At 32.6% G+C, this 24,185-nt stretch overlaps 2 protein-coding genes across 6 annotated transcripts in view; one reads left to right on the top strand and one right to left on the bottom strand.

Moving 5' to 3' along the window:
* The window catches only part of LOC136024940 (ionotropic receptor 25a-like), a 126,732-nt gene extending 117,020 nt beyond the window's left edge, over nucleotides 1–9,712 (top strand). The window contains exons 18-19 of the mRNA XM_065700533.1: nucleotides 6,939–7,125; nucleotides 9,560–9,712. Coding sequence (XP_065556605.1) covers nucleotides 6,939–7,125; nucleotides 9,560–9,593 — 221 coding nt within the window. The 3' untranslated portion in view covers nucleotides 9,594–9,712. The remainder of the gene's footprint in view (nucleotides 1–6,938; nucleotides 7,126–9,559) is intronic.
* Nucleotides 9,713–14,775: 5,063 nt separating this feature from the next.
* Nucleotides 14,776–24,185, bottom strand: part of LOC136024936 (ionotropic receptor 25a-like) — a 121,117-nt gene continuing 111,707 nt past the window's right edge. For all 5 annotated transcript variants that reach the window (XM_065700524.1, XM_065700523.1, XM_065700527.1 and 2 more), the window contains 3 exons: nucleotides 21,037–21,164; nucleotides 18,668–18,854; nucleotides 14,776–14,942 (listed from right to left, as the gene is read on the bottom strand). In XM_065700524.1, the coding sequence (XP_065556596.1) occupies nucleotides 14,909–14,942; nucleotides 18,668–18,854; nucleotides 21,037–21,164 (349 nt within the window). In that variant the 3' untranslated portion in view covers nucleotides 14,776–14,908. The remainder of the gene's footprint in view (nucleotides 14,943–18,667; nucleotides 18,855–21,036; nucleotides 21,165–24,185) is intronic.

Below are 24,185 nucleotides of genomic sequence, written 5' to 3'. Positions count from 1 at the left end.
TGGCTGTTGTAGCTTTTAGAGAAGAAGTATAGGCTGTTTATACTAACGGTTCAGACTGTTAAAAACACCGTCTGAGCAACTTTACAGTACTAACGACTGGTGTATCCCTCTAGGGTCCAAAAAATAATTAATAATAAACATTCTCTCACGTCTCCTGTGATTGTGGATGTTGCAGCTTCTAGAGAACGAGAATTGGCTGTTTGCACTAACAGTTCAGACTGTTAAAAACACCGTCGGAGCAACTTTAAAGCACTGGTGATTCGTGTAACCCTCTAGGGTCCAACAAATAAATAATAATAAACATCCTTTTACGTCTCCTGTTATTGTGGCTTTTGCTGTTTTAAGAGAACGAGAATAGGCTATTCGTACTTACGGTTCAGACTCAAATTCCCTTTCTAAGCAACTTTGATGCGCTGGTGATTGGTTTAGACGTCCAAAGTTCCAAACGTAGCTAATGCTTACGCGTAAGAGTTCTCTCTCACGCCTCCAGCAACTGTGGCTGTTGAAGCTTTTAGAGAATGAGAATAGACAGTTTGCACCTACGGTTTAGACTCTGAAAATCACCGTCTAAGCCAATTTACCACACTGGCAATTTGTCTATCCATCTAAGGTCGCAAATATAATCGATGATAAAAGCTCTCTCACGTTTCCATCTATCAGGTTCCCGGGACCTAAATTTCGTCCCATTGTTGAAGGAAACTTGCGAAAATAAACCAATTTTACGTAGGGCAGTGTCATAATCGGATATCGCAAAAAAAAATATCAGCTATCGACCCATATATTTTTTCTGTAACTTCTACAGAAGATGGCATCAAATTTCCTCGGGTAACTTTTGCTTGCCAGGTCCTTGGGGCCGGAGTCACCAGTTAATTCTGACCATGGCGGAGCGAGCAGCTTAGGTGAGTCAAATGCGGCCTAAGAACATTTATTGCCAATTTTTGTCAATACACACCCGCTGCAGCAATGTTTTGAATGTATAGTGGCTTCAAGAATGTGCCTCCTCTACCAAAAAAACTTAAAGGAACACAATAAACTATACATCTTTTTTAATTAATGTTCACTAACGTGGGGGAAAGATCCTAGATTCAATCGGTTAAAACCCTGGTATCCAGTTAGGGGCGCAGCTAAGGAGGAGAGGGGGCGTTTTAAGGTGGAAAGGGGGAGTTCCAAGGTGTTGTCGCCGTTTGACAAAACCTTGGAAAATTAGCTTGTGCGTCTGCATTGGTTGGCACACTGGATGCATTCTTAAAATCCAAACTTAAATCTCTAATTGAGCCTAACAGTGTGCCTAGCATGGATTCGATAGTAAGAGACTATATCATATGAATGTAAAGTTTTTTCATTAACATGTGAATGATTAAAATTTTAAGTACCGCTGTTGAAACTTGGGTTTTGAATAATCAATTTCAATAAATATTTAATGCTTCTTTCAGTCAGATCAAAAAAGGTAAGGAAAATCAAACAGCTCTTGTCAATGGCCTAATTTTTAGAATCCACAGTTAATTATTGAGGCTGTTCTTTGGTGTCTAATAGACCAGGAAGAAACATGTGAGTATGAAAATGGGCAGAGTATGGGAGGTTTAAACTTTAAGTTAAGGTTTTATTCCGGAGGGGAATTTATCGGCAAGTTATATTGGTGAGGTACCGGTGCTTTAACGATATATCGGTATCAGTACCAGACCCCGAAAATTCATATCGGTCAGACCCTACTAGAGAGTAAGTAGTTATTATATCAAGATAGAAAAACCTTCAAAGGAAAGTCATTAAATTCCGTCTTTAAAAATTACCTAAACTGTGGAAACTTTTTCCACGTGATTTTTTATTACAAAATAGCTTTGATATTTTTCTTAATAGCTTTGCATAAATGAATAGAGTTGCCATTATCCAATGAATCTCTTTGTTACTGTGATTTTTATCTGCCTTACGTTATTGATAGCTGCGTTATATTATATTTTAGTATATTGATCTTTTATTTGGAACTAGTTTTTTTGGTTTCGTCTCAGCTAAGGAAAACCGTTTGACAGAATGCTTTTTATTGTTGCCAAATATGTGCTCCAACTTCCTCTCCTCCTCCTCATTCTTACTCACTTTCACAAAACTAAGCTTACAGGTATACGAGCCTTTACCTGGACCTAGTCTTTGTTATCAAGATACGAGGCTGCAAATGTTTTGCCATTGGCAAAGTTTAATATACAACTGCAGGCTAAACCTCTTCCCCGATCTCACTCTGTCTTAAATTTTTAGGCCCCCCAAAAATTTGTTGACTTCAAAAACATTTAGCTTCATTTTAATCAGCAAAAGAAAGAATTTAGAAACGACATATCTAATCACGCTTGCTGGTATTTACTAAGTCGACATTTTCCCCCTCACCCTCAAATTCAACCATAAAAAAAACAAATTTATGAAAGAGCTAGAGTGGCAAACTTTTTGGATTCGGAATCAGCACACATTTTTCGATCGGGTAGTGAAAGAGTCACGTTTTCAATAATGAGTAATTTTTCACGGACAGTGATCCAAGTTATAAATTCAATAGTTATCATTGTTATTTTAAAACAAGCATTTTCTCAGGCTCCAATTAAATGGTTCTTATGTGATTAGAACTAAACAGAATGTTGAGGGAGACGTTGGACGAAGAGTATCTACTACTAACTACTACTGCTAACCACTACTACTAGCTACTGCTAACTACTACCTATTAGCCTCTATTACTAACTAATTCAATTAACTACTAGTACCAACTAACAATTACTAGTAATAATTACTGATACTAATAACTACTACTACTTACTACTACTACCAACTACTACTACAAACTGTTACTACTAACTACTGCTACTAACCGCTACTACCATCTCAAAAACAAAGTGAAAACAACAGAAAAACCGCTTGCAGGCCGTCAAAAGAAAAATTTTGCTAAAAAAGAATCTATTATTATTATTATTATTATTATTATTATTATTGTTTTATTTTCCAAAAGACACACATAGTGCTAACATGGATTAATGGCAAAAAAAAAATAAAACTAAAAGATACATTCACTTAAATCTCACAACAAAAAAGCACCCAGTAAACTATTTTCACGATCTAGCGTATTCCAGTTGTTTATTGATAGTGATTTATGTTCTTTTTACATTTGAAATACAATATGACTTCAGTTCCACTCATCTTAGGTTTAAAATAGCTCTTTACTTTTGTTTGCAAAATTTCTTTTATAGAGAAAGATTTTAAAGTAATTTAGATATAAGGCCGATTAATCCTACAAAATATTATTTTACTCTGTTTTTCTGATGATATTTTTCAAAAATCAGCTAGTGGCAATGCTAATGAGAAAATAATGTAAACCTACCGTCTGAGTTTTGGACTGTTAGTGTTAACTATTATTGAAATAGATATATCCAAGCCTTTTTAATGTTCATAAAGTACACCAGGTTATTTTTACAAACCCATTTTTACTTACCACTTTTAGGTCAAGCTCAAAGAGCACAAGAAACCAATAATTGAAGAGTCTTAGGCCCTTTTCCTCAGGTTCTTAGAATGCTACTTACTGTGGAGTTACCGCCATCCAGACTAGAAAAATTTAAAACAGTTTGGTTTAGTTTAATAGAATTTTAAAAATAAAGATTAAAACTGATATTTATTCTTTTCGTTGTAAAAACTAAATTGGTAGTGTAATAGTTAGAGAAAAATGTAAAGTAAAGTTTTAACTTTAGTTTTATCATCTGCAAATAGAATTTGCATGGCTAATATTCTCATGTAAACCTCGTGGAAGATCATTAATATAAATCAAAAATAAAAGTGGACCTAATACTGAGCCTTGGGGGACACAAATATCAATAAGACTTTTTAAATTAGTCATTTTTCCACCGACATCTACTGTCATTTTGCGTCCGCACAGGTATGATTTAATAATTTGTAATCCTTTCCCTCTTATGCCGGAATTTATCATTTTGTCAAGAAGAATTTCATGATTTAAAGTGTCAAATGCTTTTTTTTTATATCATAGAAAACAATAGCCACATGGATATCATCATCCAAACAATCATTTATCTATATATATAAAAATAAGTTGTCTGTGGATGGATGGATGGATGGATGGATGGATGGGTCAGGTGACGTCACCTGAAAAAACTGGATCAGGTGACGTCAAAACTGAAAAAACTAAAAAAGGCAAAAACTACAAAAAAACTAAAAACTAATAAAAAAATAAAAAAGCTAAAAAACTAAAAAAACTAAAAAAAGGCAAAAACTACAAAAAAAACTAAAAAAAAAACTGAAAAAACTAAAAAAAGGCAAAAACTACAAAAAAAAACTAAAAACTAATAAAAAAAGTAAAAAAGCTAAAAAACTAAAAAAACTAAAAAAACCAAAAAAAGGTAAAAAACTAAAAAAAATAAAAAATAAAAAAAAAACTAAAAAAAGGAAAAAACTGAAAAATAAGCTAAAATAAAGGTAAAAACCAATAAAAAACTAAAAAAAAAGGAAAAAACTAATAAATGACGACACTCAAAGAGAAAGCGACCAGGACAAAAGGAATGTTCGATTAGCAATCAACAAAGCACCGGGACACAGGGAGTATAAATGACGACCAGGACATAAGTAAAAAAAAAAAAAACTATCTATATATATAAAAATAAGTTGTCTGTGGATCTGTGGATCGTGGATCAGGTGACGTCACCTGAAAAAACTGGATCAGGTGACGTCAAAACTGAAAAAACTAAAAAAAGGCAAAAACTACAAAAAAAACTAAAAACTAATAAAAAAAATAAAAAAGCTAAAAAACTAAAAAAACTAAAAAAAGGCAAAAACTACAAAAAAAACTAAAAACTAATAAAAAAGCTAAAAAACTAAAAAAACTAAAAAAAAGGCAAAAACTACAAAAAAACTAAAAACTAATAAAAAAATAAAAAAGCTAAAAAACTAAAAAAACTAAAAAAACTAAAAAAAGGTAAAAAACTAAAAAAACTAAAAACTAAAAAAAAACTAAAAAAGGTAAAAACTAAAAGAACTAAAAAAGAAAAAAATAAATGACGACACTCAAAGAGAAAGCGACCAGGACAAAAGGAATGTTCGATTAGCAATCAACAAAGCACCGGGACACAGGGAGTATAAATGACGACCAGGACACAAGTAAAAAAAAAATTAACAAAACTAAAAAGAAGGTAAAAACTACAAAAAAACTAAAAAGAAAAAAAACTAAAAACTAATAAAAAAACTAAAAAATCTAAAAATCTAAATAAACTAAAAAAGAAAAAAAAAGGAAAAAAATAAAGGAGAAAAACAAAACTAAAAAACGAATGTATATACAGACCGGTACACCGGGATACAAATGACGACCGGGACACAGGGAATATAAATAACGACCGGGACACAGGGACACAACTACAACGGGGACACCGGGGGAAACAGGGGGATGTAAATGACGACCAGGACACCGGGACAGGGAATGGTCGATTAGCAATCACCATCAACAAAGCTCAAGGGCAATCATTAGAATCATGAGGTATAGATCTGAATACAGATTGTTTTCCCATGGACCATTATATGTTGCATGTTCAAGAGTCGGTAAACCTGACAATCTATTTATATGCAAAGACAATGGGACAGCAAAGAATGTTGTATATTCGCAAGTTTTACGTAGTTAAAACCATATATATATATATATATCTATATTCACAGGTGGGACATAGGGACACAACTACAATGGCGCGTAACTATTATGGCGCGTAACGACTTACGCGCGCGGGGGGGCTTGGGGGGGGCGCGAAGCGCCCCCACCAACTAGGTGTTGGGGTGGCGCGAAGCGCCACCCCAACAGCTAGTTTCTAATAAAAGAGCTGCAACTGCGTGTTCTGTCGAACGGTTTGCCCTAAATCCAAATTGATATTTGGTAAAGAAATTTATTTTATATAAATAACTAGAAATCCTTTCTTTTAAAATTTTTCAAGCACTTTAGATAATGGCGATAAAATTGCAATTGGATGATAATTACTTACATCAGATTTATCGCCTTGTTTATAATACGGAATTACTCGGGCAATTTCCATCTACTAGGAAATATACCTGAATTGATACTCAAATTGAAAATGTGGATAAGTGGTTCAAAAACATCTCTGGCAATACTCTTTAACAAATTTGTTGATAATTCATCATCTCCCACTGAATTAACGTTTTTTATATTTTTGATAATCTTATGTATTTTGCCAAACTAACAGGGACCAGAAATATGCTCGTACATTCATTGGGGGGGGGGTAAATATTCCTTATGCGACCTGTAACAATTGCTTGATCCTGCTTGTGTATTCCCGCTGAAACAACTGCTTGACCAACACCAGCAGAATAATCACTAAACATATTAGCAACATCTTGCAGCTCTCTAACTTCTACATCATTTATATTAAATAATACCTAAGGATGTGATAAACTTTTTATTTTTTCCAATTTAATCCTTAATCAAATTCTTAGTTTTTTGGGAGAATCAGGATTTTTAAATGAATTTTCATAATACACTCTTTCATTTTCTCTAAGAATCCCTACTAACAGATTCTTATAGGGATACTTCATTTTAATTTTATATAAGCGATTTTTTTCATTAATAGGCCTCAAAAGCGATGCATTTACCCATGGTTTTCTTGGTGTATGCCTCTTTCCCTTCAGATTTTCAGTCAATATATTATAAAAGTTATCTAAGGATTGATCTGGGTCCATTTCATCAATTACTGAACTCCACCCTTCGTCACCGAGCACTTCTTTTAATTTTAACAAATTTTTTTTCCCAAAGTCTCTTCGCTTTGTTGTCTTCTTTTCATTATACGACATGTTACAGATGTTTACAGACATGTTTTTACATGTCTGTAAAACATTATAGACATGTTTGTAAGACTTTGAAAAAAAAAGCTGTATGACAATTCTATATAAGTATGTCTTGCTTTCCATTTTAGGTGGAGTTTTCGTCATCATTTTCATTGGAATTGCACTATCTATCATTACTTTGATTATTGAGTACATTTATTATAAGCACTTTTACAAAGAAGGTAATAAGGATGACAAATCTGCTGCCAGTGCATCCACGGTAGTTGCCACATCGAGTGAAAAGAAAAAGAGCAGTCATTTTGCCCAAAAAATCACGTAAGATAATCATGTATTTATTTTATATAAATTAACAAACACGTTTTAGATTCCTGAATTCCCGAATATATTTAGATTTTAAATCTAAATTTTTTCCCTAATATATTTTAGATTCCTGGTTTCTCGAATATATACCTGAATATGTTCCTAAATGTATTCCTGAATACATTCCTGAATAAACACAAACATGACGTCACTCGACAGACACACACACACACACACAGACAACTTATTTTTATATATATACTAGCTGTTGGGGTGGCGCTTCGCGCCACCCCAACACCTAGTTGGTGGGGGCGCTTCGCGCCCCCCCAAGCCCCCCCCGCGCGCGTAAGTCGTTACGCGCCATATTAGTTACGCGCCATTGTAGTTGTGTCCCTATGTCCCACCTGTGAATATAGATAGATATATATATATATATATGTTTTTAACTACGTAAAACTTGCGAATATACAACATTCTTTGCTGTCCCATTGTCTGTGCATATAAATAGATTGTCAGGTTTACCGACTCTTGAACATGCAACATATAATGGTCCATGGGAAAACAATCCGTATTCAGATCTATACCTCATGATTCTAATGATTGCCCTTGAGCTTTGTTGATGGTGATTGCTAATCGACGATTCCCTGTGTCGCCGTCGTCATTTATATATCCCCGTGTGCCCCCCGGTGTCCCGGTCGTCATTTATATTCCATGTGTTCCGGTCGTCATTTATGTCCCGGTGTCCCAGTCTGTGAATTCTCTTTGAGGGTCCCGGGCGTCATTGATATTCCTTGTGTCCCGGTGTCCCGGTCGTCATTCGTGTCCCGGTGTCCCAGTCTGTATATACATTCGTTTTTGAATTGGTCTTTTTTTTAGGTTTTAGTTTTCTGCCTTTTTTTTAGTTTTTTTTAGTTATACCTCATGATTCTAATGATTGCCCTTGAGCTTTGTTGATGGTGGTTGCTAATCGAACATTCTCTGTGTCCCCATCGTCATTTATATATCGCCCTGTGCCCCCCGGCGTCCCCGTTGTAGTTGTGTCCCTGTGTCCCGGTCGTCATTTATATTCCCTGTGTCCCGGTCGTCATTTGTATTCCGGTGTCCCAGTCTGTATATACATTCGTTTTTGAAATGGTAAATGATGAAATAAATTTTTGTATTTTTCCCCTTTTTTTCTTTTTAGTTTTTTTTTGGTTTTTACATTTTTTAGTTTTTTTAGTTTTTTTTTCTTTTTTCTTTTTAGTTTTTTTTTTATTTTTATTTTTTTAGTTTTGTTTTTCTCCTTTATTTTTCTTTTTGTTTCCTTTTTTAGTTTTTTTTATTTTTTAGTTTTTTTAGTTTTTTAGCTTTTTTAGTTTTTTTATTAGTTTTTAGTTTGTTTTTTTCTTTTTAGTTTTTTTGTAGTTTTTACCTTTTTTTAGTTTTTTTTTTACTTATGTCCTGGTCGTCATTTATACTCCCTGTGTCCCGGTCGTCATTTGTGATGGTTTGTTGACGGTGTTTTGTTGATGGTGATTGCTAATTGAACATTCCTTGTGTCCCGGTCGCTTTCTCTTTGAGTGTCCCGGTCGTCATTTATATTCCCTATGTGCCGGTGTCCTGGTCGTCATTTGTGTCCCAATGTAATTTCGTAATTTCGTCAGTCGAAAACATGACGTCAGCCGACACAGAAACATGACGTCACCTGATCCACAGACAGACAGACAGACAACTTATTTTTATATATATAGATATATATATATATATATATATATATATATATATATATATATATATATATATTATGAAAAGTTGGATCAAATAAACTGATTCGTAGTATTTCCCTAAATTTGTAGAATTCTAAAAAAGGTAGCGCATTTCTGAAAACCGATGTTACTTCGGGTTTTAAGAGAATTGAAATTGTACACTAAAATTTGTGGATTTCATGGCCAGTAAAAGACTGTTAGGAGCTTTATAACTTAGTCTTGTATTTCCTGTAGGATACTTCTACAGGAGGACTTCTCTTCTCCTAGTTGTGTTTTCTTGCGTCAATTTCTGTTTTCATTCCAATCGTAGTATAAAATGTGTTTTCCAAGTTTCATAAGCTATATTACAATTATCTCATTTCGTTGAGGCTGAGGGTGAAAAAAACTTAATATGTGACGTGACGTTTTTGGCATAAAAATTCACTTATGACAGTGTGGATGGTTCGACTTGACAATGTTAAAGCACCAATTGAGATACCCAGATATTGTTTGCACGAGGTATTGAGGCTAATAGACTTAAATTCGAAGAGTACATCCGTAAATATAAAATAATTTTGAACATTTCACATAAATCCACTCATAGTATAATTCGTGATCATTACAGTTGATTTGTTGTAACCTGATTTAACCAAGCCAAAACTTATCCAGTTTTGATTCAAGTGAAAAATCTAATTTCTACAAATTGAAACATGTTTTCTTTTCAGGAGAGATGAAGTTTACCCAGTAACAGCTTGGTAAAAAGAAAACAAACTTAGAAGCTTTTGACGTAGTGAAGAAAAATACTTATTTCTTAGTTGAAGAAGTATGCCTACCCCACTTCTTGTGTAATCTTACATAATAAAATAATGGTAAAAATATTTGCTTCAAAATCATTCATTATTTAAATACATAAGTTCTGTCATCCCATTCGTTGTTGGAACTGTCTCTGGTTCAAGATGACCCTGATAGTTATGGTTATTCTTTTTGGGTCTTTGCTTTTTTCTTTTCTATCTTCTTATATTAAAGAACTACGTTAAACAAGTCTATATTAAAGAACTTTCTTATATTAAAGAACACAGATTAGAAAAAATACTTTTGAATCGCGCAGAATCGTGACTGAAATGTTTTTGGTGTTTTTTTTTTAAGGTCTGCAATTTTTCGGTTTCCTTCATTTTGCGTTGTCGTAATGCTCCCTAATTTTTAATGGATGAGCTCACCTTTTATGTGAATTGTGTATGTGTAAAAAATTATTAAGACGAAAAATAGTATGCACATTAAAGTACCTCCTCTCGCCATCGTAATCAGAAGTTCAAAGTTCACCTTTTTATGAAACAAGCGTTGCTGTTAACTGGGAGGCGTAATGGAATAGAGGATGGCTGCACGTCAGAAAAGGGAACAATTAAAAATTTAGCTTTTCTTAGTTTTTGAAAATAAATACTCAAATTAAAAGAAATTGTAAAAAATAATAAAATATATCATTAATTCCTATTATTTTAAAATTATTATTTCAAATGCCATAGTAATAGAAAAATGAAAAAAATCAAATACGAATAAAAAGAAATAGCGAAAACAAAGAATTCTTTTAAATCTAAGTGGGGTGAGTAGAACATCGTGCTTTGTAAATCCTCACTAATTTTATTATGGATGAGCTTAATTCTTGTATGAATTACGTATGCGAATGGAAAAATTAACATAAAAAATCTTGTATAAATTAAGGCCCCTCCTCCCCCCAAAAATTGAATTTGAATTGACAGTTTAATATAATCACTGATATTCATTCTTGAATATCTTAATAATTCTGGATTTATTAACGATAAAAAAATAGAAAACGCTGAAAATATATTTTGGTTTTAGTTAAGTGTAAATTTTGTGCTCGTCTTTATGAGACACAGCACTGGGGGGAGGGGTGGATTAGCACTACTCATTGTGGTGGTTTCTGCTCGTTTTGAGCTTGACTTGGCTATTTGTTGTAATTACTGTTCGTTCTGGTTTCTTTTATTTATCAATGCTTTTTTATGGTACTTTTACGCTTGAAAAATTATTTGCTTTTATTTTTGCTAATCTTTGGTTTAATGTAGCTCTTTATTCTTCTTTGAAAAATTTATTTGGTTTAAAGAGTTTTAAAATTAATGTCTGTTTATTATTAATTGACATAGTATTTTTCCTTTATTACGAAAAGAATATTTTAAATCTTTTCGGTTTTCCTCTATAAGAATCAAGATTTCGGCTTATTATTTATATTCGAGACAATACTTTGAACCAATGCTAAATGATTCCAATGTAATGATAGGAATTGATGGCTATGGGAAAACGTTACCTTTCAACCCTGAATATAGATAAATATTAATCAACTATCATCCTACACACGACATGACAGTCTCTACTTCATTTCCTTAACATCTCTTAAGATAATCACAGATACATCTTTCTGATAAGCTTGAGAGCATTTTGGTTTAGTTTAGTTTCCCACCAAACATGCTCTAACAATTTTAACTTACTACCATAAGCCATTCCTGATATATCACAGATACATCCTTCGAATAAACTGGTTGCGTAAGGTGTCTTTTTTGTAGATTAACATCCCAAAACTACACCCTGAACGTCCAACATAATACCGCAAGTTTTTCCTGGAATAACGAAGATACACTCTTCTGACAATCTGGATTCATATACTTTATTTTGAATTAGTTTTACATACCCCTCAGCTTTCCATTATAACTAAAACTTAATTACCTATTCTATAACTGAGTAATTACATCAATGCCATTTGACGACCTGGATACACTTAAATTCTTTTAATTTAGTTCAATAATAGCATTAGAAGTAGAATTAGAAGTAATATTTGTAACAGTAGTAGTAGCATATGTATCAGTAAATGGTGGTGGGTCAATACGGCCAACAGGAACAAAATTTGCCTATACTCCAACAAAAACGCCTGAGGCTCAAGAAATCTTATGTGTATACGAGTGCTCATTTGCATATTACAGACGGCACACTCCGTTAAAATATTCCAGAGGGTACACCCCATTAGTATATTACAGCCATTATTGTCCCCATTAGTATATTGTCTATATTTGAATTTCTAAAAATCTGGTTTTGAAGGGCGGGAGGTTTTTGTTGTTTTTTGCAGTTTTTTTTGGGATGAGATGGGGGATGAAACCGGTAAAAATAATTAATAGGACTTTTTTCGTTGTATAGTGTTCATGTGTGTGTGTGTTGTTGTTTTTATTTATAAGATTATGTATAATCATGAGTTGTTATGTTTAGATATGTATTTATAAGATTTAAATCATAGCAGAAATTTGCAGCACAAGTCTTAGGACTTTCTTTTTGCTGCAATAATTTATTAGTAGTTTCAGTTCTATTTATGCTCATATTGTGGATAAAATTAAAACCTACCAACTTATTATTGTAAATAGATTTCCCATTTATTACTGCATCTTACTTTTTTATTTGCCAATTCGATACTGAAAAATGCCTGTTAGTTCTATGGCCCACTAGCAACTATTTCTCTTATAAACATGTCAATTTACATGTTTATCTATCTGTAAGCGATGCATAGTATTACATAATAACCTACAATTATTTCTCTTAATTAGAACACCGTCTATTTAAAGAGTAACGAAAACTGAAAGTTCAGCACTAACACTTTATTTTTACCTTCGGGTGCATATTATCCCACTAGGTGATCTAATGAAGATCAACAGTAAGTAAGTAAGTAAGTATTTATTCGTGAGTAAACCAAACAAGGTATTTCACATTATATGCTAAACTAAAACTTCATGACATAAAAAAAAAAAAAAAAAAAAAAAAAAAAAAAAAAAAAAAAAAAAAAAAAAAAAAACACTAATCTAATCTTAATGTCATAAATGAAGAAAAATGATTACACAAACAATGAACACCAACTACGAAATTTCTAATCTCCCAGTTCTTTTTTAAAAAAACAATAACAAGTTTTCTAAAATCCTTATTACTCACTAGCCAAATTTGAAATTGAAAAGTATGTGGGAAAGTGAATTCTCTTATATACAACCTGCGTTTTCCTGTTAAATGTTACTTCTAGATTTATATATGATAACTAACTAATATAAGAAAATAAGTTAAAAATAAGTAATTTGAGATATCAATTACTCAATTTAAGAAATTAAGTATTAAGTAATAAAGTAAGAAAAAAAGTAATTTAAGACATTAATTAAGAAACAATTTAAGGAAGTAAGAAGACAAATGAAGGAGACATCTATCTTGGTTCATGCCATGAACATTTATGCTATAATTTAGCCTATCGAACAAACCCATAGCTGACTCCACTTTATCCCAACATAAACACGAAACGACAGGCTTTCCACCAGTTCGGTTTTGAGATGGAATTTTTTGACAGACCGCCAAAAAAATTAATGATAAGGAAAGCTGTTTTCTTTAAAATTAGCAAATAACCAATTAGCCGAAAAGCCAAACAAATTATCTAAATAAGAAAAACATTATGCTGAAGATGCTTCTACCCCACTTCCACGAGATGCTTCTACACGCACTTCCAATGAGGCTTCTAGAAGCGCCTGGTGTCTAACCAATTTAGTTGCACTGAATGCAATCAGAAGATAAATAATTTATAAAATGTGTATTTTGTAGAGAGGTAGTTTTACAGTGTCGTTTTTAAATGCAAAATTTCTGTACTCAAAAATTTATATACAAAAGTGGTGAGGAAGCAATAGAGAATTAATTGGGATGGGCCTAAAGACCCTTTTCCCATACATATGTGTCTGACTTTTGGTGCTCCTTCCATTTACTGCCTCGGGTTTTTTGGTAAAAGGTAGTAACTTTAAACAGGAAATCAAGTATTTTCATAAAATTTACAGGAATCTTAGTTGAATAATTCTTTTATGCAAGATTACTCTCTTTTAGAAATTTCTTCTAAGTAAAAACTTGCTTCTGGGCATAGTTATTAATCCGTTATTTTAAAAAGTTTAATCATTTCTTACTTCTTCTTTAAGATCTGTCGCAGTATAAATTGTAAGTTAGAATTGATAAAAGAATTATGTTGCTCAAATTCCTTCTCCTGCAATTTCATAGCAATTTAGTAAAAAATTAAATAAAAAAAGTTTTTCAAATGAAAGTAAGGAGCAACATTAAAACACAAAATAAACAAAAATTATTTCTGTATATGATAAGGACTGTCCCCTCCCCAATCTCCTGCTCTTTATGCTAAGGTTTTATAGCGTTTTAAAAATACCTCTCATTCCAATTCAATGGCTTTTTTGGTTCAGTAGTGTCAAAAACCAAAATTTTAGCGTAAAGAGCATGTGAGTTTAGGGGGAGGCAGCCCCTCTCCTTAAAATAATTTGATATTTAAAAGCAAAATCTAATATTTTGAGTTAAGAAAGAAAAAAGTTTTTTCAATAAGCAGGGATGTATCATTCTGCAGTATTTAATATTCATTTATTATTCAACATTCTTAATGTTGCCAAAAAAAAGAAAAAAAAGGATTGCCGTAGTGAACCTCTTACAGCGATATAAATTGTTTGTTATTTCAATCATATTTCTGCTCCTTTATCCGGTTAACGCATACATGCCAGTTTTCCAAAAAAAAGGTAATAAAATCAATGACCTACATAGATATTTGAAGTCTGAACTCCAGTGATTGGTACGGAAGCAGTCATTCTTCAAATGTTTACTGTGATTATCACATCTAATAAAGTAACAGTCATATCATAGTAATCTTAACTCAAAACCAAAGATGGGAAGGAAGAAATACGCTGTAATCAATAAAATTGTTTCTGAGTTAATTCCAGAGACGGACTTTTACCAGCGTGTTTTCATCAAGACTACCAAGCCCCTCTTCTGAAAATGTTCTCATTAAAAAATTGAAAACTTTTTTGAAGCTGCAAACTTAAAAAAAAAATCCAGAAAATTCAGTAAGTATGGGGCCCTATAATTGGCTTTCTTCTGTTCTTTGCTGGAAATATTTAATAGGAATAAAAATTCCAAACAAGGATCGAGATTGTCTATACTCTACAACTAAATATTTAGGGTTTGCTATATAGCTTTCTTCCTTTAAAGTCTCTCATCGTCATTTACTTCTACCAAGCTGTTACGGGGTAAATTTCATCTTTCCTAAAAAAAGAGAAAAGAAAATTAGATCGAATTTTCAGTTGTAACATTTCACCAATGGAATCTAAAAGCTTAAGTGCCAGAACTCTTGACAGACTACATGTTCACAATAAAGAATCAACACTAAATCAGATTTTACCGTCAATGAAGCAAAAGATATTTACTCTACCAGTTATTTTAAAGCTCAATTCTATCAGTAAATAGCAACTTGTATCAATACCAAACAAAAACATTATTATTAGGAGAAAAACAAAGTTTTATTTTTATTTTTGGTAACTACTTAAGATTTCAACACTTAAAAATACTTAGCTCTTAATTTTTTTTTAAACATATATTGCAGGACATGTCATATTAAAAGTGCACAATATGCCACTAGTTCCTCAAATAGACTAAATCGTTAGTTTGCATACACCTGTTATACTTTCAAAGAAAGTAGCCAACAGCACCAACCGAAACTTTTTTTTAAGTACTTTTTCCTGCATATTTTATTCTTTAGGTATTAAAGGAGAACTGTCCTTACATTTTCTGTCTTAGGGCCTTGTCAGACAGGCCATAGAAATTTCGTCTGAGGAAAATGAGCAGATATCAAACAGTTCGTGGTAACGAACTGTAGTAAGGAGCGACCCGGCTCAATAGTAACCAAAACTCTAAAAAATGGAATTTTGATACCAATAGCTACATCAAAAGAATCGCATTTTAATGCTGGTTTTAAATATATAAGTTTCATCAAGTTTAGTCTTACCCATCAAAAGTTACGAGCCTGAGAAAATTTGCATTATTTTAGAAAATAGGGGGAAACGCCCCCTAAAAGTCATAGAATCTTAACGAAAATCACACCATCAGATTCAGCGTATCAGAGAACCCTACTGTAGAAGTTTCGAGCTCCTATCTACAAAAATGTGGAATTTTGCATTTTTTGCCAGAAGGCAGATCACGGATGCGTGTTTATTTGTTTTTTTGTTTTTTTGTTTGTTTTTTTTCTTTTTCCCAGGGGTGATCGTATCGACCCAGTTGTCCTAGAATGTTGCAAGAGGGCTCATTCTAACGGAAATGAAAAGTTCTAGTGCCCCTTTTAAGTGACCAAAAAAATTGGAGGGCACCTAGGCCCCCTCCCACGCTAATTATTTTCCCAAAGTCAACGGATCAAAATTCTGAGATAGCCATTTTATTCAGCGTAGTCGAAAAACCTTATAACTATGTCTTTGGGGACGACTTACTCCCCCACAGTCCCCGTGGGAGGGGCAACAAGTTACAAACTTTGACCTGTGCTTACATATAGTAATGGTTATTGGGAAGTATACAGGCGTTTTCAGGAGGATTTTTTTGGTTTGGGGGAGGGGTTGAGAAGAGGGGGATATGCTGGGGGAACTTTCCTTAGAGAATTTGTAATGGGAGAAGAAAATTTCCATGAAGGGAGAGCAGGATATAGGCTACTAGCATTATTTAAAAAAAAAAATTAAAAAATAAAAGTGAAAAAGCTTTTTCAGCTGGAAGTAAGGAACAGCAATAAAACTTAAAACAAACAGAAATTATTACCCATATGAGGGGCTCACCTCCTTCTAATACCTCGCTCTTTACGCTAAAGTATTTTCAGTAATTTCAACTACTTATTCTACGGCTTTTGTGATTCAGGGGGTCATTCTTAATGAATTGGGATAAAATTTAAGCTTTAGTGTAAAGAGCGAGGTACTGACGATGGGGCGAATCCCCTCATATATGTAATAAAAACATGAGAATACAAAAGTGCTTTACGTAAGCTAATTTATAAGTTACGTAAATCTTTTACCAATAAAAAGATTCGTAAAAAATTAAAAGTTCTAGTTGCCTTTTTAATTAACCAAAAAATCGGGGGGCAACTAGGTTTCGTCCCCCGCTCTTTTTTTCTCAAAATCATTCGATCAAAATTATGAGAAAGCCATTAAGCCAAAAAAAAAATATGCAAATTTCGTTTTGATTATTCCTCTGCGGAGAGCCAAAATCAAAACATGCATTGATTCAAAAACGTTCAGAAATTAAATAAAAAAAACAAGTTTTTTTAACTGAAAGTAAGGAGCGACATTAAAACTTAAAACGAACAGAAATTACTTCGTATATGAAAGAGGCTCTTACGCTAAAGTTTTTTACTGTTTTAAAAAGAAGAATTGAGAGAAAGAGTCAAACTTTAGCGTAAAGAGCGGGGCGTTGATGAGGAAGCAGCCTCTTTCATATACGAAGTAATTTCTGTGCGTTTTAAGTTTTAATGTCGCTCCTTACTTTCAGTTAAAAAAACTTGTTTTTTTTATTTAATACCTGTCAAAGGAAGTTGTTGACAAAAATAAAAAGTAGACTAGTAGTAGCTGGTTTCGCTGATGCTACAGCCTGCCCTAGTAGCTCTGATCCTTAGTATCTGCAGCTCTGCTAAAAGACAGTTGCACACTCTAACTTAAAGTGGGTCAATGTAATGGGTCTTACGCTTTTTGTAGGGCAATCAGTGAGATAGACACTGGATGGAACAAGGAGCAGAGAATCACTTCCATCTTTCTATTTCAGGAGGATCAGATCCGATTATGTCTAAGAAAAATATTAGAATAGCTAGAGATCAGAAAAAAGAGGGTGAAAGAAGAGCGAGAGAATAAAAAAAGAAGAGGAAGATTGGAAAGAAAGAGAGAAAGATATAGAAGATAAAAAGAGAGAGAGAGATCTAAAAGTCTAAAAGAATAGCCAGAAAAAAAGGAGGCTGAAAGAATGGCCAGAGAAGGAAAAGAGGAGAATGATAGAATAGCTAGAGAGATCACCAAGAGTTTAAGATAACCATGATAGGCCTAATAAAAGCCTGCTGGGGAATTCCAGAAAGCGAGATCTTATCACAACCAACATCTAGGCTATCGGATGGCCATAATAATTTGTGTAAGGATCAATTGAGTAAGACTGAAAATTATCAGACATTAATTGCTAAGATTGAAAACATGCTTCTTCGTTGACTATGTGGGGAAGTGAACTAGCTCATAAAACAAAATGGGAGGCTAAGCCATCCTGTCAAAAAAAAAAAAAAAAAAAAAAAACGCTTGATACTCCAGTTCTAAATGTGGATAATCCGGAAAAACGGGATGCGGAAGTGGCTAAGCTTGCACGCGCTTGTCCTCGTAAAGTTCAAGAAATTTTAATGCGATATTGAGAAACAAATATCGGAATAATTCAATTCCCATTTGATGATGGATTGTTTGCTTCTACCGTAAAAGTAAAGGAAACTAAAAGTGAGAAAAAAGACACAAAGAGAAACTACAATTTAAGAATTCAATTTACATTTAGCGACGAGTTAATTCCTACTACGACAAAGAAAATAAAAAGGAGAATAGAAATATCAAACGGAACTGCAACAAAGAAATGCAGTCAAATATGATGGACACAGGATTCCAACTCAGATTTAACGATGATTCGTTTAGCGTGATTTGCAAAGCTAAGAAAAGTCACAATCTGTCACACTTTCCTCATTTAAGGCATTCTATACTTTTTGTTAATTCAGGAAACATAAAGAAATGAGAGGTTAAACAGGGCTGTGAATAAATATTCTTAATTTAAATGTCTTGTTAAAACTTTCAATTGTTCCTAAAGATCAAATCGGAGTAATTAAATCACGGAAATTTGTATATCCCCTAAGTGAAACTATAAAGGAAATATTCTGTACATTAAATTTCTTTTCTTTTCATTTGATTTCTGAAGGAACTATGAAAAAAACAAATAAATCTTACATAATTTTACTATTCCAATCATTGTTTTTCGTCTTATCACTTGGGGTTGCAACAGTAGTAGATGCGCTGGCAGCATACTCAGCATCGTCACCATCCTCTTTGTGATAGTACTTGTAATATATGTATTCGATAATCAAAACTATGATGGATAGAATAATGCCAACAAAAATCACGATGAAAACTCCACCTAAAATACAAAGCCAAAATGACATTAACAATGGAAACTGAAAATGATAGGCACAAGAGAAAACGGCCAAGCAGACTCCAATTAAAAAGTAAGAGAATCAAAGAAAATGAGGAACAAAAATGACAATAAGAAACAAAGGACGATGGAAGATTTTTTTAAAGATAAAAGCGAAAGAGCTGTGTAAAAGAAATGATACGGACAATGGAAGTAACTTAAATATCACAGGCAAAAGTGGCAGTTATTTCAAAAAGTGAAAATGACAATGAAGAACGAAATAAGAAATCGTTTTGAGGTGTGAAAAATTTGCAAAAAAAAAAAAAAAATGAAAAGTACAGTGAAAACTCAACGAAAAAAACAAAACTCAACTTAAAAACAGCAGTCAGAACTACAGTAAAAAAATTGCAATACAAACTTAAAATTAAAATTGAAGATGACAAAGAACAGCAAAAATAATAATAAAAACTCCACCAAAAGATGAACCTCAGACATATATATATATATTCTTCTTCAAAACGGTTGAAAATGGTTGAATTTTTAATGTAGAATGCAAGGACTAGTAGCAACGTAAAAGCGAGCTTTCAAAAAATAGCTTTCTATTAGACTCATTTATTTCTAGTCATCTGCATCTTTTTTTATAACTGGGACGCAATTACTCTGGATTTCATGGAGAATCTCATGGTTGATTGAAATCGTTTTGTAAAACTATTTCAACTCAATTTCAAAACTTTGAAAAAAGCTAAAGCTGAACTACGAGGAACGGCGGAAAAGCCATTCAACCCAAATAAATTTAAAACTTAATTAGGCCTAATAAAATGCTCGGTATCATGTTCAAAATTTTATACTGCCACTATTAGTGTTTTATTAAATAAAAAAAAAACAAGTTTTTTTAACTGCAAGTAAGGATCGACATTAAAACTTAAACAAACAGAAATTATCCCGTATATGAAAGGGGTTTTCCCCTTCTCAACACCTCGGTCTTTACGCTAAAGTTTGACTTTTTGTCACAGTTGTATTTTTTAAAACAATAAAAAAAATGTGCTTAAACCAAGCAAAGAGCTAAGCTCTTACAAAAGATTTTCTTAAAATTAATATCTCAGATTATCTATTAGGCTTCACCAGATGTCTACACAACATGGGCCGACATGTTCCTCGTGTTCCTCCGACAATTTCTTTGTTGTGGATTGAATAAGGCTCCATCCTCGCTTTGATTGGATCAGACAACGCTCAGCCTGCTTAATGTCATTGAATATCGTCAATCTTCAGGAAGCCCAATCATAGGATCGAATGACTTATGTAGTTCGCAAAAATATGGAAGTGAGAAGTATGTGAATGTATAAATAATCTGTGTTAATATAACAAAATTCAGTCAACCTCTAGAATGATAAGATGAAAAGAATTTTGGCGAAAGAAGTGGCAAATTAGGCTATCTGGCACGATAAAGATAATTTTGGAATACTATTAAATGAAAACAAAACCTGGGCAAGTAACAAATTCTACTATTTTCTCAATAAATTGAAGATACTATTATTAAATGAATCACTTTAATAAATTGAAGAAATCTCTTTGATTAAATTTAATGGTTTATTTTTTTAAAATAATTAAATGATATTCGAACGCTGAAATTTGGGATCATATCTAAACTTATCAACTTTAAGGAGGACATGGCACTCATAAGATGTTGAAATATTCAACAAAAAATATACGGGACCTCGAAAAAGATTGGCTGCTTTTCCTTAAAAGACGTGGAACAGCTAACATAATCAGGCTTTCAGCCATTATTCTATCCTTTGAGTGATAAACCTTTGTTAACCAGAGAAATACCAGCTACCTGGGTAAGGTGTGAGCGTCGGCCTAGCTAGCCAAGACCACTTTTGAAGTATCAAAGCACTTCGAGGTATTGTAACTACCACAAAGACTTGTTAATTACACAAAATCGCCTAGGAAAAAGGGATTGACTCTGTTTTATTGGTTTAGACGCTGTTGATTCTAAGAAGGGCCTTCAAATGCATAGTTCACTTCACTATAAAACTAAATATTTACAACACTTGGAAACAGAGTAAGCACTCCTTGACAGTGGGATTTCAGTCTTTGTAGGTCAAGAAAAACGCGTTAAAGCTGTCTTACAGTTACCAATTTCTTTTATGCAATAGGGAATAAACAAAACAATAAAATGTATAGTTACCTATATTTTCGATAGAAATTCCTTCTGAAGTAGAAGCTTCTGGTGGACACTTTGCTTTACTTGGGTTTTCGGTCCACCACTTATCTTTCAGACTTTCTAAGCGACGAAGATTCAGGAGCTTTAAAATACTGAAAAAATAAGATTTTTTTATAAACAAAATATAAAATACAAATTACTCGTAAAATTACTTTATTTAAAAAAGCTGTACTGTGGTTCGGAAATCCTTAGGGAAAATTGTTACAATTTCACAAATATACCGATGTTTTGACCTTGAGATATAACTTTCTAAACATTGAAAAGCTCTAGAAAGCTTTTTTGGCTCCCTCTCCTCTCTGTCTTTCGATTTTATCCTAGGCAAGGTTAGGAAATAGGTTTATCTTAAGGTGACACAGATCTTCCAGTAAAATGAATGAGAAATAAAGTTATAAAAATATAAACAGCTAGATAAAAAAAAGCGTAACAATCGTAGCGTAATCGTAATCGTAACGATCGTAATAAATTATTACGCAAACTTTTTTATAGTAGTTTTAGTCAAGCGGTTCATAGCAGTGAGCTTTCAATAAAGAGGGACTCTTGTCAAGGGAAACTAAGGATGAAAACTGCATTTTCATCGCAATCTATATATATAAAAATAAGTTGTCTGTGTGTGGATCTGTGGATGGATCAGGTGACGTCATGTTTGTTCGCATATGACGTCTGAATTATTTCACACTAATACAAAAGAAGAAAAAAACTAAAAAAGGTAAAAACTACAAAAAAAACTAAAAAGAAAAAAAACTAAAAAAGCTAAAAAACTAAAAAAAAACTAAAAAAAGGTAAAAATCTAATAACTGAAAAAAAACTGAAAAAAATAAAAAAAGGCAAAAACTACAAAAAAAATAAAAACTAATAAAAAAACTAAAAAAGCTAAAAAACTAAAAAAACTAAAAAAAACTAAAAAAAGGTAAAAAACTAAAAAAAACTAAAAACTAAAAAAGAAAAAAACTAAAAAAAGGAAAAAACTGAAAAATAAAAGAGAAAAAGAAAACTAAAAAAATATGAATAAATATATATAAAAATAAGTTGTTTGTGGGTTATGTCTGTCTGTCTGTCTGTCGAGTGACGTCGTGTTTGTCCGCATATGACGTCTGAATTATTTCACACTAATACAAAAGAAGAAAAAAAACTAAAAAAGGTAAAAACTACAAAAAAAACTAAAAGAAAAAAAAACTAAAAAAGCTAAAAAACTAAAAAAAAACTAAAAAAGGTAAAAAACTAAAAACTAAAAAAAACTGAAAAAACTAAAAAAAGGCAAAAACTAAAAAAAAACTAAAAACTAATAAAAAAACTAAAAAAGCTAAAAAACTAAAAAAACTAAAAAAACTAAAAAAAGGTAAAAAACAAAAAAAAAACTAAAAACTAAAAAAGAAAAAACTAAAAAAAAGGAAAAAACTGAAAAATAAGAGAAAAAGAAAACTAAAAAAATATTAATAAATATAAAAAATATAAATATAAATATAATATAAATTAGCAATCAACAAAGCACCGAGACACAAATGACGACCGGGACACAGGGAGTATAAATGACGACCAGGACATAAGTAAAAAAAAAAACTAAAAAAACTAAAAAAATGGTAAAAACTACAAAAAAACTAAAAACTAATAAAAAAAACTAAAAAATCTAAAAATCTAAATAAACTAAAAAAGAAAAAAAAGAAAAAAATAAAGGAGAAAAACAAAACTAAAAAACGAATGTATATACAGACCGGGACACCGGGATACAAATGACGACCGGGACACAGGGAATATAAATGACGACCGGGACACAGGGACACAACTACAATGGGGACGCCGGGGGGCACAGGGGGATATAAATGACGACCGGGACACCGGGACACAAGGAATATAAATGACGCCCGGGACACTCAAAGAGAAATCACAGACTGGAACACCGGGACACAAATGACGACCGGGACACAGGGAATATAAATGACGACCGGGACACAGGGACATAACTACAAAGGGGACGCCGGGGTGCACAGGGGGATATATAAATGACGATGGCGACTCAGGGAATGGTCGATTAGCAATCACCATCAACAAAGCTCAAGGGCAATCATTAGAATCATGAGGTATAGATCTGAATACGGATTGTTTTCCCATGGACCATTATATGTTGCATGTTCAAGAGTCGGTAAACCTGACAATCTATTTATATGCACAGACAATGGGACAGCAAAGAATGTTGTATATTCGCAAGTTTTACGTAGTTAAAAACATATATATATATATATATATATATATATATATATATATATATATATATATATATATATATATATATATATATATATATATATATATATATATATATATATATATATCTATATTCACAGGTGGGACATAGGGACACAACTACAATGGCGCGTAACTAATATGGCGCGTAACGACTTACGCGCGCGGGGGGGCTTGGGGGGGGCGCGAAGCGCCCCCACCAACTAGGTGTTGGGGTGGCGCGAAGCGCCACCCCAACAGCTAGTATATATATAAAAGAGTTCGACTTTTATTCTTAGTAATATACATAGCTTTATAACTTTAATTTCACAGACAAAAAAGTTGATAGCACCAGACCATTTTCGTAACTCTTAGAAGTTAAACACCAAAAAATGTGTACTCTTGATAAAGATTACACTTATATGAAATATTTGGCTTAAGATCACTTAGAAATTACGTATCCAGCCTCTATAAATAAAACATGGGATTCGATATTTTTCCTGAGAAAGATAGTCAAGATATGTTTTTTTGGGTATTTGTGTCCATCCCCTACTTGGTATATTTCAAGTATTTTAATTGGTGAATGGGTGTAAAAAATAATAGAAAATACTTTTGCATGGAAAAAACTCATCTACTAGGTAAATTCCGTAGGTTTTACTTGCAAATTGAGGATCAAAATTCTAATAAAAGCATGTTGACAACAATAAACTGAGGGGTTTGATATATTCCGTACGTTAAAGCTGCTCGCTGAATGCCAAAAAAATTCATAAAAGGACTTTTGACCGCAACAAACTCAGCTACTTGGTAAATTCTGAATCTTTTATTGGTGACTGGGAATAAAAAAAATAATAAAAACAATTTTGCATGGAGCAAATTTGAATGGAAAATAAATTCAA

This window comes from Artemia franciscana, chromosome 3 (assembly GCF_032884065.1).
Source record: "Artemia franciscana chromosome 3, ASM3288406v1, whole genome shotgun sequence".
In the NCBI taxonomy this organism is placed as follows: domain Eukaryota; kingdom Metazoa; phylum Arthropoda; class Branchiopoda; order Anostraca; family Artemiidae; genus Artemia; species Artemia franciscana.
This window is presented reverse-complemented; position numbering and strand designations above follow the sequence as displayed.